This window comes from Lipophrys pholis, assembly GCF_963383615.2.
Source record: "Lipophrys pholis genome assembly, chromosome: 5".
In the NCBI taxonomy this organism is placed as follows: Eukaryota; Metazoa; Chordata; class Actinopteri; order Blenniiformes; family Blenniidae; genus Lipophrys; species Lipophrys pholis.
In genome coordinates this window covers 6,671,298-6,695,710 of record NC_137628.1, presented here as the reverse complement: position 1 = coordinate 6,695,710, position 24,413 = coordinate 6,671,298, and the positions used below count along the sequence as shown (strand labels likewise).

The window sequence follows — 24,413 nt, the reverse complement described above, 5'->3', positions numbered from 1 at the left end:
GGGATTGTATGTAACAGGAAACTGCTATACCTCTTTCAAGTGATGGCAAAATAAAAGAGGACCCTTAAACTGTATGAGTACTGTTCAGAAGTATCATTTATTATGCTTTATTGCACAAACATATTGAAGGTAAACATGATTCTTTTGTTATAGCAGCGAATATCATCTAAATTGATTCTTACAAAATATGATAGAGCAGAGTTTGACTAATATTGCTTTCTTTGTGTCATTGTTTTCACAGGTAATTAGAGGTAGAATGTTTAAATTGGAGTACCTCGGGGTTCCGTTCTTCGTCCACTTCTTTTTATTTTCTTAAATTTTTTTGTATTATATTTCATAATGCTCAAAATCAATATCAAGTCAACAGTGCACACCAAACAACCAAATATGTTTCACCACACAGACCGTGAATAGTTACAGCAGAAGAATATAATTATATTGCATGTCAGAAAAGGAGTGGGAAGAAGTATGACTAATAAATCCCACACCTTCTAAATAATATATAATTTGCTTTAGCTTCCAGTTTTTTATTAATGAGTTAGAACTATTATATTAAGACAAATTATCTGATGAAACGGTATCAATAAATCACGTCTATATTTTTTAAGATAATCAATTATATGTAATGTGGAACATATATAATAAAGTAATATCCTGATTATGGGAGAACATTATTAAAAATATGAAAAGTAAATACTGACACATTTATTCGGTCACAAAAGTCAAATAATAAAATTTTTGGTCTTCATCAATATGTGATATTTGACTAACCTAAATTACTTTAAATGTATATATATATATATATATATATATATATATATATAATTTCCATGCATAGAAATGTGTTCACACATGTAGAGATATACACCATATAGGCACATATGTTCACATTCCATCTTTATATTGTTTAGAAATCATTCCTTTATATCTTTTTTTGAACTGTTTTATGTTTGGAGATCTCTTGAGGTCCACATTCAGACTGGTCCTATAACTATATTTGCCCCTGAGATAATATATGACTTTCTCTTAATGGATCATCAATATTTCTTGGAAGCAGGTTGTTTTTTGCTTTTCATGTTATTTCTGCTGTTTATAATTCTACTAGAGCTAAGCATTGTTAGTGTTTTTGACTTTCAAAATAATAAATGTGTCTGATCCCGATATTAATAATTATTATTGTTTTGTTTTGTTTTTTTGTAGGGTAACTAAAATATTACCTTCCAGTATTATAGATAAATGATAATATTCCCTTTGGGCAGACTTTTTAGTATCCACATGATGCAGTCGTACATATCATTTTGGAGATTGAACATCCCATAATTAAATCTGAGGTCATCCATTATTACAGTACTGAATGGACATAAGATGCTCAGTTTATGAGCCATACATTCAAATGCTTGATCACAATTAGGCACTCTGGTAATGAGGATGTCTTTTTTGTGACTCTAACAATCTTTAAAGTCTCCCGTCCCTGGAGTCCAGATTGGTAGATTTCTGTGCTTTACCCTGACTAAAGCAAATTAATACATTGTCTATCAAAGTAAATCCGCACAGACACGCATATAATTCATAGTTCAAGTACAGAACAAAGTTGTAAACTCTGTTTGCATGACGTTTCAAGTAGAAAATCATAGTTTTACAGCCAGAGCGTTCCACCTGCGGCTCTGAGCACTGTTGTCATGTAAACAAGCACCCAAAACGCAACAAAAGTTTAGCATCTTCAATTGAAATTGTTGCCATGTAAACGAGCTCAAAATGATGATGCAAGTATTAAGGACTGATAATAATTGATGTTCCTTCTTGTACTATTTTGTACTTTTAAATTATGAACCCCCCCCAGCATTATTTAGAGAAAGGAAGTACATGAAGTGGGTTTTCGCTGCAAAAAAGAAGATTCCCCTTCAAAATATTTTGCTGTTCTCACATGTGACTATGGATTTTTCTCCATTGAAATGCCTGAAAGCTGGTTTACTTGAGTGATTTCCTGAGGGCTTCGAACCTGCCACCATGTTTTTGTCTCGCACGCACTCACGCACACACCTACTTGTCTGCTTGAGTCAGATCTGTTGCTGAATAATAGAAGAGAGGCTTGAGGTCAGACTGCTGAAGTAGCTGGAAAACAGGGGAGGGACGTTCACTTAAGCAGGCCAGCCATTTTTAATAAGTCAGAGAAGAAACTCATGTCTTCCTGAAACTAGGCCAAAGCACACAGCACCATGATCTCACCAGGGAATGCTACTCGTAACTTAGATTTGGTGGGTGACAACAAAAGCCCGAAGGAGAGTTGAACATTTTTTAGGTTCAAATATGAAACTCAACCAGCTGCAAAAGTAAGTCATGGGTGGAATTAATGAGCCACTGACTCTTCTTGTAATTACTCCTGATGAGTTTGGCCTCAAGCAAAGCAGACCACTCAGGGAAATTAGGCTACAAGAGGCTGATGTGATGATGACGTCCTGCACCTCACTGCTGTTATATCTGACCTCACAAGCTGTATTTTCTCAGCAAACAATGAGAAGGGCTTTCTCAGATTCATTCATCTGAACTAATTCTTTAAGTGATACTTGCATCATGATGCAGGGACAGCTGAGATATTTCTATGACTATGCAACAACTTGCAGATGTATATAACATTTCAGATTTTATGATAATTTGTCATATATTAGAGTATTTCTATTGCATCCTAATGTCGAACCAACAAATCGAGGAGTTTGTGGTTAAAAAAAAGAAAAGTGTTTGCTGTCATCTAGTGGTAGTATTGTATCATTACAATCAAAATACATCTGAATCGTTAACAGCAGAATGAATAGAATAGAATAGAATAGAATAGAATAGAATAGAATAGAAAAGAATAGAATAGAATAAATACAATCTCAATTTCCTCGCTAATCTTCTTGTAAGCGGGTTTGGAAGTAATGAATCACAAATACTGACATTATTGTAGTTTAAAGGTCAGGGAAAATCTAAAGGTGTACTTTTTTTTTTAGTTCTGGTACTTTTATTTAGTTATTATATAACTACTTTTGTATAGTTTAAATCAATGATTATAACTGAGTAAACCCACAGTTTGAGTCATCATTCAAAATTTTGATCTGCATCTTTTTAACATAGAAAATTCCTGCATCATATCTACATGTGTTTACCAACTTGGTATTTGTTATTGAACTTTCAACATAGATCTTTTGTACAGATTAAATCCAAAGCAATTGAACATTATTAGCTATAAAGTAACAAAGACATTGAGTAGTTTTTTATTTTTTATTTACTTGTACTCTACTTTTACCTTCTTTATTCTATATTTAGAATACCTATACCTTCTAAATTTCATATTTATACCTTCTCTTCTTTATTATTGAGGATTATGATGATTTCAGCCAGTAATTGACCACATTTTCCAAGAGACATTTTCACAAAGAAAAGTTGAAGGAACCTCATAAAACACTACATGAGTTTGTTTGTTATAGTCTGTAACAATGAGTCCCTTTTATCTGAGGATAAATCTTTGGGTTTACACTCCGTCATTATAGGGTCTGTCCCAAACACTCAAAAACTGATTTCACATTTTGTTTTATTCCGTTACATAACATACAGGAGAGTACAGCTCTCAGACCAACATAGTGCATGTGACACATTACATTGTGCATTTTGTTGCATGTATAGTTACAATGTTACAGTTATACAAATCATTCACGCTACTTTAAGCCTGCTTATTGCTGTCACTCATTTTGCACCCTCCTACATGCACCTTAAAGTCAACCGAGACCGTCACAGTTTCCAGAAGTCACTACAAGCCGCGATCCACCCTGCAGGCAGTTAAAGGTTTGTAGCTCCAGCTTGTTACTACAATACAAAGATACAGTGTCAATCTTTTATTGAGATTCACTAATAAATGACAGTAAAAGAAAAACTAGGGAACACGTGTGTGTGTGTGTGTGTGTGTGTGTGTGTGTGTGTGTGTGTGTGTGTGTGTGTGTGTGTGTGTGTGTGTGTGTGTGTGTGTGTGTGTGTGTGTGTTCATGAAGGTGAGCTGAGGTACATATGCAGAGCAGGGGTGAAGATGAGAACAGTTCCTAGGATGGAGACAGTGAGGAAAGCCCACAGGAAGATCCGGTCCAACACCTGAGCAACAAATTTCCAGTCTTGTACGACCTGATGAGACAGACGAAGAGGGAAAGTGTGTTCAAAGTGCGGGGCGGATGTTTTCCGGGGGGGGGGGGGGGGGGGGGGTGTCAGAAAGTTAAACCTTCTCAAAAACACTTTAAAAAGCCTTTATGATGTTTGTAACGGTCTTAAGTTATTTAGAAATGGTGGTCTACCCTGCCTGGCTGTGCTTTCAGATCAGGGGTGTCAAACTTAAACCGGCTCACCAGAGGCTCCAATCCGGCCAAACCACCAAGCAAATGGTAAAAATTTCAAAAGGAAACATTTATTAATTTAAACACAATTCTTCAGAGTAGCAGACAAAACACAACACTGAGACCTGAGCTGAGATATCAGTGATGCTGCCATGAAAGATAGCAGCCACATTGCTATAATACGAGCTTATCGCCTCAAAGCCATGCTGTCAGGGTGAGTTTGGAAAAACAGGCATAATGCAACAGTTATAGGAGAAGATTTCTGGACATTTCACTGAATTTTGCACCAGAAGGCTTCATTAAAATTGGCTTTATGTTGGGATTGTTGTCATTTATAACCGTAACTGTTTTGTGAAAATAGACATTTTCTGCGCGACAAAGAAAAATTCAAGTTTGAATTTGAAGGTTATTATTTTACCAGTCCAGCCCATTCAAGATGAAATTGGACTGTCAGTATGTGACCCCTGAACAAAAACTTGTTTAACACTGATTTAGAGAATCTTCGATAAACTTATAATTACTAAGTCAATCATTAACATAATTTTCGTCATGAAGAATAGAAATAATTTTCATTTTTATTGCCAACAGCTGTAAACAATCCTGTTATTCGCTATTAGAGATATGATTAGATCATGAAAACAATAATTACAATAATGTATAAAGAAACAAAGAAGTCAGCGAGGTTGCACTAGCTCTGAATTTTCAAAAATCCAGCCTGAATTTGACTTCTTGAACACATTTGGAGAATAGTGGAAAAGTAATTTTTCAGATTGATGTGCAGAAAGTGTGTGATTAAAAACTCTGTCACTGTAGTTTCCATTTTCACATCTTATTTTTGTTCATATTTTGGTGTTAAGCTCACCAATCAGGTGTATACTTTGAAAGTAGGAGACACTTTGCCAGTGGTTCATGTTATTATAAAGAATTTACTGATTCTACACATTCTATGCAGGCAGCACTCAGCTCAATGTTTCGCACAAGTATGTAACAGTAACTGTGTTTATCTTCACAGTGAGCTGTGAACAAACAGGACCTTAACCTAATAACTGCGTCTGTTCTACTCACCTCTCGTATGAAGTGCTCCTTCTTGATGTGACGGCTGATGTAGCGGACAGAGTTCGTGGCCTTCTCCAACATCGCCAGCCACGCCTGGCTCTCGTCCTCTTTGCCGCCGTGCGGCGCCCTCTGCTGGCCGCTGTTCCCCGGGACGCCCCGCCTCCCCATACCTCGACGGGACTTCAGCTCCGGGCTGCGCATCTCGAAGTCTGGGTAGTGATATCTGAGGAAGAACAAAGTTTGTTATTTTGCATGTGAAGCCTGTAATTGATACGAGTTCCAGTTTTTAGATTCATTTCATTGACATTCTGATATAAGATTGGAATATCAACAAGGCTTCAGAAATTGATAGAAAATATGAAAGTTTGTTTAACCACATGAAAGTTTTTTTCTTTCGATCGTATTCAATATTTCTTTTAGATGAAAATGTAAATACAGTAGAACAGTAAAACAGTGAAGAATTAAGACAGAGCTGTCCTTTTCCCATGATACATACTGTGTGTACACGTATATATATATGGATCCTATTATGGATCCAAATACTTTCATATGGATTTAGTATGCATCTGGATTTAGTATGCATCTGGATCGCAATTTTCATATTATATTAAAAACCAGAATTTTCTTTTCGATCCTTGAGTCAGAATATAATGTGGATCCCACCCATATTTAAATCTACTAAATTTGTCAACAGGTTTTTGAGTTATCCGCTTAACAACCAACAAACAAAGCAACTTAAATACATTCATTCATTCATTCATTTTCTTCCGCTTATCCGTTTCCGGGTCGCGGGGGTGACAGTGTGAGCACTGTCACCCAGATCACAATGCACCATTTAAGAAACTTCCTGTAGGTGGTGAGCCCACGGGAAGGTGGCACCTGGCGTGGGACACGAACCCACTACCCTGAGATTGTGAGTCTCATGCTCTACCAACTGAGCTAGCCGGGGGACTTAACTTAAATACATGGTTTTACATATACATACATATGTAAAGATACACATATCCAGAAAGGAGAGCACATTTTGAAAAAAATACAATACAATCCGGTGGGGCAGTGGTCAGTGCTCTCACCTCATAGCGAGAATGCTGTGGGTTCAAATACTGACTGAGGCTTTCTGTATGGAGTTTGCATATTCTCCCTGTATGTGTTTGGGTTTCCTCTGGGTACTTCGGTTTCCTCCAACAATCCAAAGACATGCATGTGAGGTTAATTGATGACCCTAAAATTCCCCTAGGTGTGAATGCGTGTGTGTATTTTCTGTCTCTGTGTGTTTCCCCTGCGTTACACCGATGACCTGCCCAGTGTGTTTGTCTGGGATTGGCTCCCATGACCCTGCACAGGATCAAGCAGTACAGAAGATGGATGGACAATACAGTCTTTTTTCCATTAGCAAACACCTTATTTCTGGATAATTTCTTTGCAAGACAGTCACATGAAGCTTAAAATCTGTCGTATGCATTTAAATGCAAACTGAACATTTCGTGTAACAAATTCCTCCTGGAAGTTCTCTGATGGCTGATTCTATTGACCATATTCACTGTTTACAACACAGGAAAAGGATTCCTTTGGTTGTGTCTGATGGTGTTTACCTGTCAGTGTGTCCTCTCATACACAGCAGTCTGGGCAGTCTCTGAAGGAACAGGCTTTTTACCCAGGGGGCCATGGGATGATAGGTGGTGGAGGAGCGGTGGTGCACATTGATCACAAAGACCGTGACGATGATGGAGAAGGTGACAAAGATCATGATGAACAACAGGTACTCTCCAATTAGTGGAATAACCTGCAGCAGTTGATGAAAGGAGAAAGCAAATATGTGTTAAGATACAGCTGTATTTATACAAATGAAACGTGATTTCGCATATCAAATCACTCCGAACAAACATTTCCAATGAATTTCCGTCATTTGAGATGCACCAGTATGCGGACATCCCACAGAAACACAACGCCACGCTTGCAAATGCGGTGATTCCCATTTTCTGTTTTGCTTTCCGTCGTGTTTGACAATGGACCAAGATGTATCTGAAGTCAATAGCTTCTTAATTGAGCTGACGTGTAGTTTAAGCTGTGGGTAATTGAGAAAACTGTGGTTTGTGATTTGTGTTAATTCGGGCACGCTGCCATTAAGATCCCAATCAGGATGAGTGAGCACAGGAAACAGAGGAGGAGAGTGAAGGAGGTGAAACAGAGTCGTGGAAAGTGGAAAAATACCTGCAGAGGTTACCGAGGCTCTGTGGTTTGAACCCGGGTTGAGCTTGGCGGGAGGTTTAGTCTGCATGCATGTGGGTTTACTCTAGTTTCCTCTCACAGTCCAAAAACATGCATTTGAAGCAAATTACTGACTCTAAAGTACGATCAGTGTCACGCACCTTTGATGAAGACGGGATGATCTCTTCTATGACCAACAGAAACACAGTGAGCGACACCAGCACTGATGTGGAAAGTGACAGTTTCTCCCCTTCGTCCGACGGGAGATAAAAGACCAGCACAGTGAGAAAGGACAGTCCGAGGCAGGGGATGATGAGGAAGAGCGTGTAGAACAACGGCAGCCTCTTCAGGATGAAGGAGTAGGTGATGAACGGGTACCAGTACACGCCGTCCCTCCTGCTGCCTTTCACTCCGGTCGCGTTCAAGATCTCCCATTCGCCATTGTCAAAGAAGTCTTTCCGGTCCACGTAGTGATCCACCAGGACCAGGTCCACCATGTTTCCATCGTAGGTCCACGACCCAAACTTCATGGAGCAGTTCTGCCGGTCGAAGGGGAAGAAGGTGACGTCCATGGTGCAGGAGGACTTGTAGCTGGCAGGCGGAGTCCAAGTTATGGTTCCATCCCAACGCACGATGGCTTTGGTCATCAGGGAGCCCTCAAAGCGACCATCAGCACTGGAAAACAAGATTTGAAGAAGGAAAAAGCAGCAGTAATGAGAGGATAATTGATTTTGTTCACAAACATTGTCGACTTTAACATGTTTGTAACTCACTTTTCATACAGAACGATGTCAGGCAGCCAGATCGTCTCTGAAGGGACTCTGATGGAAGTAATCCCCCCGTAGTCGCCTGGGTCCCACTTTAGCTTCACATCAACCCACTCCTTCAAAACATTGATCAGAACAACACATGACAAGTCGCCCAACCTGAAACGTGTAGCCAATAAGACTCCTCTGTTTCAGCACCACGGACAGCAGATCAGAGTGGCCAGAAAGTCTTCACCTTTAAGTCTGCTTCTCTACGTTTCTTCCCGTTAAAATGTAGTTTTTCATTTCCACTGTGCCCTGAAAAGACCGTATTGTATTTGACGCTATACAAATAAAATGACCTGAAATGTACCCAGACTCTACATAAGTAGAAACCAGTGAAAGCTCATAATTTCTCCATGAACAGATCCTCCACATGCAGCACAGATGCAACGTTTTCTCCACGTGTTCTGTGGTTCTCATTAATTCATCGTTGTTCATATGGAAAGAAACAAAGAAATGAGGAAGTTATCACATGTAAGACAAACTTCTCTGTGAAAAATACAAATGCAAAACCTGTGAAATAATCTTTCCTCATGCGCTCCACAAAAGAGAAGCCGGTGTCTTATGATCATGTGAGTAGCTTTAATAATGACACCTGGAATTATCTTGGAAAAGAAGCAAAGTCGTTCACTCATTGCACATAAAATCAAGCAGCACGAAATATGAAGGGAATAAAATTTTTAAAGAAATGTTATACAATAATAAAATCACATTTGACGAAACAATAAACTGAAATAGTTTTACCTTTTGGAACAGTTACTGTGAATAAATAAAGAAAAGTGAGTTTTTGAAGGTAGTTTTAGGATTTCTCCTTACCTGCCAGAGCCACACGTTTGTAGTCATGAGCTGGTTCTTTTCATCCTGCAAGACAAAAACATGAAGAAAGTGAGTCCACTATTTATAATCCTGCTTACTGGGAATGATAAGAGAGGCTAATGAGGAGGTGAGGAGCAAACTCGGAGCTGTAGACAAAAAAAATAAAAAAAGTTGAAGAAGAAAGTATGTAAGCCTGAGAGAAAACATTTTTTCAGGGAGGGGATTGGGTTAATTACTTCTTCTGCTTGCAGCTCAGTGTAGCAGCTCCGGGGTTAAGTTCTTTGCTTCAGGATGTATCTGTTAATACATGCTAATTGGGTAAAAATTCACAGAAATAAATATATAAAGACCACATGCTTCGCTCCTGCTCTTGCCAAGTAGCCCATGTTGACATGTGCAGGGCAGAAACAATAAATTACATACATTTTAGTCTAATTAATCAGTTAAACCTCACCTGTAGATGTGAATGTGAGTGTGATTATCTGTGTTTGCTCGGGGATAGACTGGAGAGCTGTCTCGTATGTTTATATGATAAATGGATGGATCATAATAGTGTAGAATGTTCTCCTAAATGAACCCATGTAATCGAATGTTTACACTTTTTCAAAAGGTTTCAGGCTTTCCTTTCAACTCGAAATGCAACTCGCAGGAACTCGGCCTCAATTTTGAAAACTATCATCAGAGTCCTGTCTGAGCATTCGAAGTGTAAAATCTACTTAAAGTGGCCAAAAGAAGGGAGGGGTGAAATATTCGAGAGCAAAAAATGTAAAATAAATGATGCTAAACCTGACTGTGCAGACTTCTAAACAACTGTAATGCATTTATCTGACCTTTATAGAACAACCGTATTAAAATTATTTGAATAGAAAATATGATCAACTTCTTATTATCATGGTAAATATGTACACTTGAGTAGATTGTATATTTGTGAGTACAGGCCTCGGCCTGCTACTCCAGCACCTCCAGTTCTTATTAATAAACATAATCTCATCATTTTACACCAATTGAAATACTGACATGTTGGGATCAAAGAGCAATAGATACTTACATAATCCTGTTCTTATTATTTGTTTATTTACCTCCAAAATGTTTGTTTTTGTCTATATCTTCACTGCTCATCAGCAGGTTCCAGGTCCAACCAGCAAACAGGAAGAAGCTCTTTAACACTTTTATGGTGAAGTGAATGGAATATACCAAGTGTGGCAGAGATTAGAGGGGAGAATATATTGTGCTAATCTCAGATTTTAGGACTTTGGTGAAGTTGTAAAATGGTGATGAATGGTGAATTATATGGTGAGTGTATTTGCAGTGCCTTAAAGTAAAGTATAATAAGTCTGTCAATGGTTTGGCCGCATGGGAGGGACAGTAAGCATATAAAGCCTACAGTAGATGAGTGAGTGACGGACTTGAGTGTTTCTTGGTTAATTGTCCTTGGCTTTAGTTACTGGCCATCGTTAGGAGCTGAGTTCCCTTTAGACGTTTTTGGAGGAGTGTTTATAAGTTGTTTTTGTTATTATTTTTGTGGTTATTTGTTTCATCCTGCAAAACAGCCTGAATTCTTTTTGTAACCTCTGGGGAGCTCTGCTAATAAAACACTCCTACCTTGCTGTGCGCTTCCTCCAGCACACAGCCAACCATCCCATGTATATTTTGGCCTTTTGAAATGTGTCCAGTGTGCTTGTTGTTCATTTGTTGCTTCGTTTGTTTCATGTTGTAAATACTGATGTGTATTTGTATTGCAAATCTTTCTGATTGTATAATTTTTTTAATGACTATGAATATATGAATAGATAGATAGATAGATAGATAGATAGATAGATAGATAGATAGATAGATAGATAGATAGATAGATAGATAGATAGATGAATCAGGCAATGGTGATCTTATCTGTAGTGTAGTTACATTACCACCAGAGGGTGCAGTCCTAAATGTTATCCATCTAAAGATGCATGACTGTAAAATGCTGATACTGCCAAAATGTTGCCCTCTGTGGAGTGTGTGTGTGTGTGTGTGTGTGTGTGTGTGTGTGTGTGTGTGTGTGTGTGTGTGTGTGTGTGTGTGTGTGTGTGTGTGTGTGTGTGTGTGTGTGTGTGTGTGTGTGTGTGTGTGGTGTAAATAATGAATGCAGTCTGGTTCCTCTCAGCCTGATGGCCTCATTACTTCCTGTGCTGCTGTGAACGATCACTCTGGACCTCTCTTAACCTTTCTTCCTTCCTTGTTGTTTTTGTCCTCCCTTTCAATGTTCGCTCCTCGGTTATCATCATGACAGTAACTCATCTGCTGATGACTCGTTCATGTCCTTGGCATAAACAGCACCATCGAAATTTCGTTCAGAAATTTCAGTTTATTTTCCCCTCATTGTGAGCTTCTTAAGTCTTTTTAAAATTTCTCTCTCTTGTTCTAAATACTCGTGAAGCGCTTCTTCCTCTAATTCCCAGAGGGACCTAAATGGAATCTTATTACCTTGTTAAAATAAAACAAAGCGAGGTTAATTCCCGTAAAGAGCTGCCTGCTCAGGTTCAGACCATTGTAAAGGAAATGACTTGTGAAGGAAACATCACAGCCGCTGTGCCTCGCTACCATTTGCTCAACAGACTTTTTAAAAAACTTTTATATCTAGCATGAATATTATGTATAACATATAATGAAAGCAGAGCAGTGAAGTCTAATTCAAATATTTAAAGGAGATTCGCTTCAGTATGTACAACTACATCCAAAATGTGCCGCTCTCGTGTAGCATATGCAGGATATACCTCTAAACAGCAGAGGATTATGGGAAGATTTCAGAGCTACTACAGTAGGAAAGTGCTGAAAGTAAAACCTACATATTAGACTTTAAATGCATTTTGTAAAACATTTGAAAGAAAAGAAGCGTGGGCAGTATATTGCTGTAAACAGCAACGGATGGAAAGACCAAATCCATCTAATAATTACTAACTCATTGTGTCTCAGCTTGTTCTACTAACAAATGAGAATATCGACGAGTTAAAATACCTCAAATGAAAAGATAGTATTAAAATAAGGCTTGATAATACAGCAATTTGTATAATGCATGTAAATATAGCAGTGATGCTCCAGAGGAAATCACAGTAAGATTTACTGTGACCTTTGTAAGAAACCCATTGGAAGAGTTCAAACCATAACGTAATGGAATTTATCACACGTGAAAACAACATGGGACAAAACTGGCTAAATTAAACCTCCATCTAAATGAGCTCCTCCTCTCGTGCATTACACCAACAGGTGCAACATAAGTACAAAGTGTGTTCTTCCAGGCACACCGTGGACGCCCTGCTTCCAATGAATAACTTGACCTTCCCATATGCTGCACAGCTGCTTGAGAGTGAGTGTGATATTTCCTCACCACATCCACCAGCTGGGAGATCTTCAGGCCGAAGCGGACGGTGATGGTGTCGTTGGCGTGTTGAACTGGACGCACCCACTTCTGGTAGCCCTTGAACAGGTTTCTCAGCAGGGAGTCCTCCATCTCAGCCAGAGACACAAAGTCCTCCTGAGCTGCTGAACGAGAGGGAAGAAAGAAGATGTGGCGAAGGAGACGAGACACATACAGGCCGCGAGCGATCGGCTGGGAGGACGGAGAAATTTCTGTCACTTTCATCTACGTATATCAACACGGATTTTACATCTTTCATCAAACAGCGACGAGAAGGAAAACCTCTAAAGAAAGTCTCTGCACCCGATGCAGTATTGTCAATATTTTGCTGTTGCAGAAAGACTTTTATGCAATAATAGTAAATATGAGTCCTCACTAGTAATTTCAAAGGAGCCTCTTGTGCTCCTCAGTCTTAAAACTGTTGTACACACATCTTGATCTGTCTGCCACACGTTTCCCATGCTGCTCTGCTGCCGCCTCACATGAGTCTCATGAAGATTTACTTCTGTATTAATCAATACAGTCTGCACAGGCCACGCTCATGTTTCACTTCATGTTTTATTTTCACATATCAATCCACTCTCTCTTTTTGTTTGTGCACATACAGTGATGGAGTGTGAAGCGTCGTGTGCAAACTGAAAGGAAACTGAAGCTGCTTGGTAAAGTTAGATGTCAATATCACGTTTCTGGCCTCTGTGCCTTTTCGTTCTGCGATTGTGCTATCTTTGTTGTTGTTTGCAGGCTGTGTGAGATATTCTGTGCTGAAGAGGCAGGTGTACTTCATTGTAATTGATGCTGCATCAATGTACGTTGTAGCCGATGCCGATGTCTTACATTTGTCATTAGTTTTGGAGCTTTTATGTTTTTTTTACACATATAATTGAAATCTTGACCTGATGTTGACTGAGTGAAAAAAGTGAAAGGGATTATCAGAGTTTCTATAAATCATCTAAAGGAAAACTGCCATCTCAAATAATCAATAATAAATGTTCATGCAGAATTACATTACTACTTTTCTATGTTTGTGACTTGAAAAAAAAAGAATAAATGTGAATTATATTCGTTAGAAATCTCCCAAGACGTGTAACATCGACCAAAATGAAACTGTATTTTTTTAATTTATTTTCTTTTTATTGACATTCAGTTACAAACCTAGTATGTAGATCAACTTCAATAGTTAGTGACAGCATAATATGCTGAATGTCCTTTCTATATCTTGAATAAAATGAACAGAAGAAGACAAAAAAGTAAAAAAGGGAGTGAGATGTGGTGTTATCTGGCCCATACATTTCCTCCAACGTGAAACAAATCAGTTCCTCTTGTAATACACATCCGCTGTTATTCCATCTTGAAAATGTGTATTGCGATGTCTATCCACATACTGAAAGTTGGGCTCTCCTATGAAATAATTTTTTTTGTTTGGCTCTTTTTATCCTGACACCAACGGAATACTAAAAAGACATTTGTCTCTCTTTGGCCATCTTTCAGGCATGAGTCCAAACAATTAAATTTTACTTTCCAGAGGCAAGTGACTTCCAAAATGTCTTTTATTGCATTGTGTATTTCCTTCCAGTAACTTTTATTAACATGAAATAGTAGTTCAGATCTTAAGATGAATAAAAATAGGTTGAAATGCTCAGTGGGTGTCTTCAGAAAGCTTTCACAGCAAGTCATTGACTCATCAGAATTAAGATTTTTAAAAACAACAAAAAGCTGTAAGTCAACTATCAACTATATTGATATATTCATGTGGTAGGTCAATATGATAGCTGAGTTAGTGAAAGGAAGATGCTCTATTAGCACATTGTGAAAGCAACACACCTGATTAAAAGCAGCAAAAAAAATACCAAAATGCAGCTTTAAGGAATGAGAGCTAAATGTTTCCGTGTGTACGAGTTATTGCAAATGTTGGACTGGACAGAGGGAACAGCTTCAGAAAATACTAAGACCCAGACAGACAGCAGCTCCACTCTTTCATAAACAATATTCAATATAATATCAATATATTAATCACGTACTGATGTGTAACTTTAAAAATAACAATACCTTAGTGGTTGTTGACCTCAAACTTTTTCATACTGACTGTATAACATCCTCCAAGATTTACATAATTAGAAACAAAAAGTCATGCATGACTAAAGTGAAGCATCTCTCCCGAGTCTCTCAGATGAAGTCAGGGTCTGGCAGTGAGGCACACGAACAAGTCAGCCCGGGCCCGACAGCTGGTCATGGCCGAGAGAACGCATCGCAGCTCCCAAGGCTGACGCAACCATCATGCTGACATGATCACCTCCGACAGAAGAACTGCCACGGGAGTCAAAAACTGCTCAGAGCGCTTTGTGCAGCCGGGCACGAGACATAGTAGTCAGTTAAAGAGTGACGCTCGGGCTGAGCAGGAAACGGTGGGATCAAGTAACAACGCTCTTCCTTCACAGGACGCCATTCATCTGTAAACATCTGAGAGGAACCAGACTCACAAAAGAAAAGATCCAGTATTATACTATTAACCTTATTAAAGTTTGGCAGGTTAAACCCTCGGCAAGTCTTCAGATCATTATAACTAGCACATGAGACGTGTAATGATGTAGTTTTTAAGTTGGGTCACTAGTAGGTGCTGTTGGTCATTATTTTTTTAATGAAACAAACACATTCGCACAGAACAATACGCTATAAACATTAACAATGGGAGTACACGGACATTCAAATGGACAGATAATGAAGTGGTATTGCTATTCGGGGTCACTGTCAACCATAAAACTACCCAGGAGAATATGGACTGGTGGTCCTGACAGTCTGGAGGAAACAATGTTTTTATTGTCCGTCGAATCGTGTCTGCGCAGAAGAACTGTTTACTGCAGCTGTGGTGTGTGTGTGTTGCGCGCAAGCAGCGTATTTGTCGTCTACATCGGAACGGAGCATAAACAATTGGAAACTGTTGCCTCCTCCACCGTTTACATGTTCAACGAGTTGGAGCATTTTCAAAAAGTTCCACCGTGGGAGCCGTTTTCAGAAAGTTCCATTTGCAGCAGCTCCGAGCACCGTTGTCATGTAAACGGACGCCCAAAATGCAATTAAGGTTTTCATTTTCACTTGAAACTGACTTTAGCTCTGCTGAAGCTCACAATCATTGCTCTTCCTGGCACATCAGATTGAGTTCTACGATATTATTTAGCAACCAATATGAACTATTGTTGAGTATTGCAATACTACAAACACTTATGCAGCTCTGATATTTGTTCTTCTTAATAACAGTGCTCTTTCTCTTGCCACTATTCACACCAGCTGTGACTGGGTCGTGTTTGAATTTCTTCTTTCTTTATGCTTTTTCGACTACATGGTTCCAACCAGCGTTTCAGAAATGGAGCATTTTGTAAGGGTGGACAGCAGGTATGAAGATATTAGCAACTGTCAATTAATTAAAAATGTTTTATTAATCAATTGGATAGTTTTGAGAAGGGAAATAGTGATTGAATGCATTTCCCATCATATTTTAAATCATGCAATTTGGATTTTGAATTAATTCAAATGGAATACTTTTGAACTGCAGAGCATAAATGTATGTATACATAATGTATTTCAGTTCAGTCAGTTCATATTGACATTGAAATAACTTTAAATTTACATTAAATTAGGCAGCCCTGCTCCACATCTAATTTTAAATATGTGAGAGTTGATTATTCACTTTAATTATAGTGTGATTAAAGAAATATTGTGAGAGAATAATATTTCTCAAGCAGATACAATCAGGTCACAGTGACAGCACATTAACTTTTCTAAGCTCTCTGAATCTTTCCACATTCCCAGTGGGAGTTTGAAAGTTCAAATGTGATTTGTCCACTTCTCCTGTGCACAGGATTTGTCCTCCAAGCAGCACTCTCCAGTCTTGTAGTCAGAGTTTGACGTCACGGACCGTTGTTCAGGAGTTTTCTACCTCGTCACTTTGCCCTTGAGGGAGAAACTGAACCGTCTTCCCACTACATGTCGCTGAGATGCAAATGATGGCAGCGTTGGCCGGATGCTCCGAGCATTACGCAGCATTTGCACGCCTCCCACTGTAACTCGTCAGCTCAAAGCTCAGCCCATTTGTCTGCATGAGAGGCCGATGTTTGGCACGGCATGTGTGGCCGTGTTGTTGATCGACGGCAGAGAGAAGTTCGAATGAGGAGATTGCAGCAGTGGAGTGGGGCGAGCTGATAAGTGAAAGAGTGAGACAGAGTGACCCAAAGCAATTCCATCTTGTCTTGGAGTGAGACAGAACAAGGGGGGGAGGGGAGAGGTCGTTACAGAAGGATACGTGAACTGGGGCAAGGAGAAAGAAACATACACAGCAAGGCGAATTGAAAGGAGAAAACAAATTACCATTTTAACTTGGACAGACTTTACATCCTACATGCTGCATACATTACTTGACACCCTCGATTGTGCAAATGTTGTTTACTGAAGACAGAGACAGAGGGCATCCCTGGTTAGGTATGCACTTGTATATTGTATCACTGGACAAGTAGCATTGACTAACAAACATCCTGTGTAAGATTAAATTCAATAGAAATGAATGCAGCGAGTATTTAATGGGGATGCACCGATACCACTTTTTTTCAAAGTAGGAGTAAGAGTACTAACCTTTAGCAAGTACAGAATACCGATACCAGTACTTATTAATCGCCACAAAGCCGAATTCATACTCCATACGCAAACAATATGCAGAGGCTATACAATACAGTGAACCACCTCACAGCCTCTGTGTCGACACTGTATAAACCTCCAACAGCCATACAGTATACAGTACGCATATAGCACTGTGTAGCATCAATCCACACTCTGCCCTATGCGTAGTTTATGTACTGTATTTGTTATTGACGGATGATGTCATGAAGTACTCACTGGGTTGTATCAGGGATCTTTTTCCAAGTACGAGAACTACCAATACTGGAGTCGGCACATTCATAGTATTTAAGCCCTGTGAGTCTATCTATGTTAAAAACACAGTATGTTCTTGTAAAGACTAAAAATAGACTGTAAGTTTATAAAATACACAAGAAGAGAGTAAAGCTGACGAAATCTGACTCAAATGAACAGCTGAACTGATTGAATATCATGAATACTGTGTGAAAAAGGCCTTAATGCGTGTTTTCTTATCACTAATATCATGGCAAACTGAATTTAGGCTGACGGACAAATTGTGAAGACGAGGCATTCAAAATTAAATACAAACCTAGAGGGTTCTAAATCCGATGCCTATAAAAGCATATGTCGATTATGAAGCAAAAGATCTGGAGGAGCACATTTGGACACGAATTAGTCCTTATTTCATCTGCTTTCAGTCTCCTCCTGTTTGTCGTTGGGTGTGTTTGTACCACAAGTGAAAGTACATGCTGTGTTCACAGTCAGAAGGATTACCTCCCATTGCATCAGATCCCCGCTCAGATTGTAAAGACTTGAAACGGGGCATCAGCACATACAGTTGACTGAATCCGTCTTTCTACCATCCCTGCAGGAGGCAGCTCGGTCTCAAGATCCTCATCAACAGGAACACGGGAGCCACAGTGGTCCAACGCCACAGGGATGGATTCCTCTACAAGAGCCAGCTCCTTCCCTCAGAGGGACGCTGATTGACCCTGTGTGTGTGTGTGTGTGTGTGTGTGTGTGTGTGTGTGTGTGTGTGTGTGTGTGTGTGTGCTTGAGCAGAGGTGAAGGGGAAAGTATTGATTAGAATATACTGTGATGGTTGGTTGGGGGGATGGGGTTGACGGTAGGCAAATTATGATGCATTAGTGAGTGTGTGAGTGTCCGTGTGTGTGTGTGAGCGTATGTGTGTGTGTGTCTAAATGTAATGGTAGGAAACTAGTAGGTATGGTCAAGGTTAAAGTCGAGAGAAATTAATGGAATTCAATGTTAAATCCCATGAAGTCATTAAAACAGTTCATGTGGTGAATGTGAAGTTGTTGCAGTCCATTGCAGGGCAAAGTCATCCACAGTCACCAGTTTGCTTCCAATGCATGCCTCTGTGTATGAAAAACCCACACATGCGGGGAACAAGCAAACTCCAAAGAGTTACAAATCCACCTGTTATCACTGTGATGATGAATGAAATGTGTTGCTCCTTCTGGAGTTAGAATCAAACACTGTAGCTCTTTTCAAGAAGTTCCATCAAGGTTTTGAATTCACAAGTGGTGAATGAGGTTAAATCTAAAATCATCAGGTAATTAACATTACAGTCAATACAGAGGAACCAAGGCCGCATTTACATGAAATTTTCAGGTGACAAACAAAAAATTGCTGGAAAACAGCTCCCAAGCTGAAACTTTTCGAAAACTTTCTGACTCCATAGTCATGTTAACGAGGAAAACGATGCTTTTTGAAAACTATCGTTCTCAGTCTCTGCGCTGGCCGTGGAGGAATGCTGCTACGACGCATGCGCACCGTCGCCATAGTAAATAGTTGTTCTGCACATGCTCAGTAGATGAACAATAACAGCAATGTTTGCCTCCAGAGTGTCATGAGTCCGAGTCCATATTCTCCTGCGACTTGTCAGTTTTGTAGTTGAGAGTTAAATATGATAGCAGTCCAGCATCATCATCTGTACATCCGAATGTCCATGTACTCGCCAACTCACAGCACCCACTAATGGCTCTACATGAAAACTACAGTATTATGTGGACAAAAATCTACTCTGCTACCTTCTCATGTTGAACCTCCAGGAGTACCAGGACTCTGAAGTCCGAGTTTATATTTAATATAAATTTAAATTGAATGAGATTCGGCTTTTCGTTTGGACTGGTATTTTTAAAGTCTTTAACCTCCTGAGTAAATACAATTCAATGTAAAGGGTGTATTTGTCTCATATATATTAGTTTTGTTTAGTATTTTGTAGGCGCAGCCAATGTTTACATGTCACATACTCACATGGAGTATTTTAGTGTTTCACAGCTTAGCAGTGTGTAAGAGTATGAACACCACTTGACTCCAGTAATGGGTTAAATGTTGAGTCACACAGTCTCCCGCATGCAGAGACTCCTTTTCTAAAGACCGAAAAGATTCAAAGACTTAGTGGGGTATTTCAGTGTGTATTTTATGTTGTGGAGGAAAACCAGAAGTTTGGTTCAGACATCAAATCAAAGGTTTATTTGAGAAAAACGGTGAACCCGGCAGAAAAACTGTAACTTTTTCAGGGTTGAAGGACTCAGTCCAGTCAAACCAGTGTCCTCACGAAAACAGGTGTGCGAGCATATTTTCACATATGTAGGGCAGCAAAGGCCTGTGTGTGTGTGTGTGCGTGCGTGCGTGCGTGCGTGCGTGCGTGCGTGCGTGCGTGCGTGCGTGCGTGCGTGCGTGCGTGCGTGCGTGCGTGCGTGCGTGCGTGTGTGTAATGATTGATAAAGGCACAGGGGTGACCCAGCATGCAGACAACCCCCCCTGCCTTCTCCTCAATCTGAAACACCCCATGGGTGACACAGTGGTACAATCACCTTCCCGCCACCGCCATCTGTTCACTACAGAGCCCCAGCGGGAAATACCACTGAGAGGGGTAATATGAGAGAGGAAAAACAGAAGGGAACCCGGTTTAGGCTACAGACTAATGGATCCGAATGACAGTTTCACTTTGTGTTTTCGCCTTTTTTACTACAGCTTTGTGCCTAAACTCCACTAAAAGTTGCTGATTCCTAATGAGAATGCTTCCACACCACTGAGGGACAAAGGAATTAAAAAAGGAGGGAGAAAAGCAAGCTTTGCAGCCGGAGCTGTGGCTCTGCTCTGACAGATGCCTGAAGGGCAACCAAGACTTTTCACAATGCTTAACCCCATTAGTCATAATGGCCTTAAGTACATGACTGCATATGCCCAAACACATCGGTTCACACACAGTCATGTTATGTCAAAGACTCTGGACATCAGAAGACCAAAGGACCAGAGGTCACCACCTGTGTGCTGAACTGTCCAAGTACATGAGAGCCAACCTGTGAACAGCCATTAATGCGCCCAGTAAATTACTGTCGGACATTCTTCTTACATTTAAGCTTTTTGCTCGCAATTTGAACATGATTACCCGGAGTGGGGTAAGATAAGATAAACCTTTGTTAGTCCCACAAGTGAGAAACTGGACTGTCACAGCAGCATAGTGGACAGTCACAGAGAGATACATACAACCAAATTGGGGATTAGATTTTCTAGAAATGATGGTGAGCATGTAGCAAATACCGAGGCTGACGACTGAATTTTCTGAAAATGCTCGGGCTCTGAAACATTATCAGGTGAAAGAGATGTTGTCACGTACTTTGTTGTACAGCTCTGTCAAGGCGGTATTTGAAATATAATGTCAAGAAGCGAAAGACAAACTGTGTTAGAAACCAGGCATATGTTTTGTCTTCATTGTTATACAGCGTTTACCGAACATACACGTCACTTTTCTCTTGTGTGTATTTATAAAATCATCTGCATCGCTAAAATAACTACAGGAACCTTTCCTGTACAAACTTGTGGTAATTGCTTTCATACCACATTCATGCTGGACTGTTGCTGCTTTGAGATGCCTTCTTCAGAGCAGCTGCTATAGTGCAGTGCAGAATTTAGTTCATGCTTTTAATCCGGTACAGCTGCTTTACTTTAATTTATGATTCTTCCACCTCTTGAAATACTGGTATTGCAGATATTGCAATTGGCCTGCTGGACTGTTTTCACACCACTGTAATGCTAATGCTGCTATGGCGGGAATACATCATGGCTGCTCATGGCATGTCACTAACGCTGGTCAGTTTATAGCAGCTGTCATAACAAATTGGCTCAATAGGCCAAATGCTGATCAGAAACAATTCTTAAAATCCTGCCAATTCAATCCTGGGCGGGTTCTCCATCTGACATCTTTTCACATAACTATGATAACGACTTCTATATATTCTTCTTGTGCCTACATGGGTTTTGCTCAAGTGGTCCTGCTTCCTTCAGGTACTCCAAGCCTTGCAAAACACAGTAGACCATGGTTTTTGGATGGATGTAAGCTGCTTTCACCTGCCATCAACTGGAATCGGCTCCAGTGACACTCCATTGTAAAAGAATGATGGGTGCTCCCACTTCCTTCCAGAATCGAGACAGAAGATGTCTATGAGTGTGTGTGGGTTTCTCTGTGTTAGCTATATAGTAGTGCAATGTCACCTGGGATTGCCCCAGCTCCTTAAAACTGTGCTGCAGATAAATCAGCTGCAGAGTTGGATGGATGCTTCTCCACTACAAAGGAAAAGTCCTTCATCTCTTTTGCACTCAGCTGGTGAATTAAACCTCAAAGATGAGCCTCTCAAAACTAAGAGATCTGCATTGCACTACAGGTTAGTGAGTCATGCTTTATTTTGTCTCATTTGGAGTGCACCCAGCCGGTAGAGTCACAGTACATCATCTCATGCCAACTTATTCCATCTTTAATCCACAGTCCTCTGCAGGAAGCGCAGTGTTAGTTTGAATGTGATTCCTAATGAATTTAAAAACAGGCCAATACTGGAAGAGCCTCTAATTCAATGAAGGACAGATGATCATTATTACCACCCGGCCCCCCGCTCTGTCTCTCTCTCTCTCTCTCTCTCTCTCTCTCTCTCTCTCTCTCCCTCTCTCATATAGATATATATTTAGTTTGGCTGCACTGCCAAGTTCACTCCATTTCATGATTAGAGTGGCTGCTTCACAGTAAGCTTGTAATAATATAAAGCACACGCACACACACACACAACTGCTTTGTGTTCAAATTTACACAGGCCCTTATCATGGAAATATGTTCCCGTTTAACAGGTGAAAACACACGTGCACGTGTGTATCTTTTCCTTCATTTCAAAACCTTGTATTTGCTTGCATCAATTCACTGCAAACTTCTTCTAAATAGACCAAGAATACTACTTAATTCACTATAACTATAGTTTGCTTTGGAACTTAAACATCTGGAAGCTTTATGTGTGTTTGTTGTTTAGTTTTTTTAACCTTTGGAGAAACTGCATGGACTCACATTAACACAAAAGCACACACACGCACGCACTGATTTGTGTCCTATTTTAAAACAAGTCCTTATAATGTGAGTCAAAGGTGAAAACACGGATGCACACATCCGTTTTCATACATTTCATCGCATGGCATTATCTTGCTGCAGACTTCCTCTAAATGGATTACAAATACAAGTTGGGGCTAGATTTCTGTCCGTATGAGGTAGAAGAGGGTTCTTTTTTGTTTTTAGTTTTTTTACATTTGAAGAAACTGCATTGATTCTCATAGGTTTGTGATGATTTTAGAGAAGAAGAGTTCCCAAAATGTTACCTCACACAGGCAAATGCACAAGTACCACATTATCGCTCTATACTTTATATAACAAAGTCTATGACAAACCTCAGTCACAGCTTTATTATGTGTGGGAATTGCTCTCCCCGTCTCTGCCATGTTTATTGCATTTTGACTGAAGCTTATTAAAGTGAGGTTGATGCTGATGTCAAGTCCAGCTCCTCCTCAGTGGCGGACGTCCCCAGGGGGGCGCTGCGCACTCACTCTTTAATAAATCATGAACGTGTTCCTCTCACCTGACCCCCATCAATTCGTCCTGTTTCCTCTCACGATTAAAAAGTGCAGTCACATTTGAATTAAACGCGATTTCCAGCTCTTTTTTCTCCAACCATGCGTCCTCTGCGAAAAGCTTTGAGCAGGACTCTGCTTAATTAGTCTGGTTGATTAATGAAACATTAACGCGATGACGCGTGTTTTCATCGTGCAAACACGATCATACACGAGGAGTCAATGCAAAGAATTTTTTCAGCTTTGTCCTGTCTGCTTTTAGTCATGTTGTGCCAGTTGCATGAGCTCAACAGTTTAATATTAAGGAGCGCGTCTCCTGATCCTTACCTTGCGCCGCAGCTTTCGCAAGAGCCAGGCAGAACCACAACACCACAGCCGCAAACTTCATGCTTCCCCCCGAGCAGACTCAAATCATTTTACTTCTCACAGTCCAACAGGATGCTTCTGCTCCTCCTCTTCATCCAAATGGGACCTCTTCAGGACCACCGGGTTCAATAATTGAAGGACAGCTGCTTGGTGCTGGATCCGCAGGACGCGTCTCGCCTGCGCGCCACCGATCAGGAGCGTCTTTCTCTCTTATTATTTTCTGTGTTTTTCTGCTTTCTCCGGCTGGGTCGCTTGTTTTGTTTCCTCCCGTAGCTTCTTTTCGCGTGTGTCCCGGTGCAGAGACGGATGATCCGGAGCGGATCCGGGCTGAGGGCGGGACGGAGGAGGGCTGGCCCGTGACAGGATGTGGAGGGGAGGACAGATCTGACAGATCTGGTCCCAATCCTCATCCTCAGAGGAAAACATACACCAAAATGTATTTCATTCACTTTTATAAAACCAAGATTTTAAACCAAATTTACGGAACGCTGCATTTCCGTAAAAGGAGTCAATATGGGAAACAATCGCGGAAGCGAAAGAACCTACACGCAAGATTTAATAATGTAAAGAAAACAAACATATTATTGAAGTACAAAGAAATGTAAGAGTATTATAATGTCTCTCATGTGATAAAACTCTGATATGAGGGAGTGGCTGTGCAAGCCTGTCAGACTTTCTGGTCGTTGTTGTTGTTGTTGTTGTTGTTTGTTTTAAATGGACATTGTAAACTGATTGCTTATGACGAAGGGACAGCTTACATAAGTTTATTCTTCTGCTCACTTTTATTCTGAAGTTTGGAAATGCTTTTATTATTTATCTATCTATCTATATATCTATCTATCTATCTATCTATCTATCTATCTATCTATCTAT

At 40.0% G+C, this 24,413-nt stretch overlaps 1 protein-coding gene across 4 annotated transcripts; it reads right to left on the bottom strand.

The window, feature by feature from the left end:
• Nucleotides 1-3,552: 3,552 nt before the first annotated feature.
• LOC308110423 (neuronal acetylcholine receptor subunit non-alpha-3-like) lies at nucleotides 3,553-23,828 on the bottom strand. 4 transcript variants are annotated; one of them, XM_080464689.1, is made up of 8 exons: nucleotides 23,502-23,828; nucleotides 12,609-12,763; nucleotides 9,245-9,289; nucleotides 8,393-8,502; nucleotides 7,781-8,294; nucleotides 7,004-7,194; nucleotides 5,421-5,634; nucleotides 3,553-4,149 (listed from the first exon to the last, which is right to left on the bottom strand). In XM_080464689.1, exons 1-8 carry the CDS (start codon nucleotides 23,560-23,562, stop codon nucleotides 4,015-4,017), a joined length of 1,425 nt encoding a protein of 474 aa, XP_080320815.1. In that variant the 5' UTR covers nucleotides 23,563-23,828; the 3' UTR covers nucleotides 3,553-4,014. The 4 variants fall into 4 exon arrangements, with proteins under 4 accessions (XP_080320815.1, XP_080320814.1, XP_080320816.1 ...); XM_080464688.1 differs by having other exon boundaries at nucleotides 5,403-5,634; nucleotides 12,609-12,760; XM_080464690.1 differs by having other exon boundaries at nucleotides 12,609-12,760.
• Between the last annotated feature and the right edge of the window lie 585 nt (nucleotides 23,829-24,413).

Coding starts and splice junctions, on each gene's coding strand:
- LOC308110423 (XM_080464687.1), bottom strand. CDS start 23,562: ATGAAGTTTGCGGCTGTGGTGTTGTGGTTCTGCCTGGCTCTTGCGAAA. Junction 8,295..8,392: donor GACATCGTTCTGTATGAAAA/GTGAGTTACAAA, acceptor CTTGTTTTCCAG/TGCTGATGGTCGCTTTGAGG. Junction 7,195..7,780: donor TCATCCCGTCTTCATCAAAG/GTGCGTGACACT, acceptor CAACTGCTGCAG/GTTATTCCACTAATTGGAGA.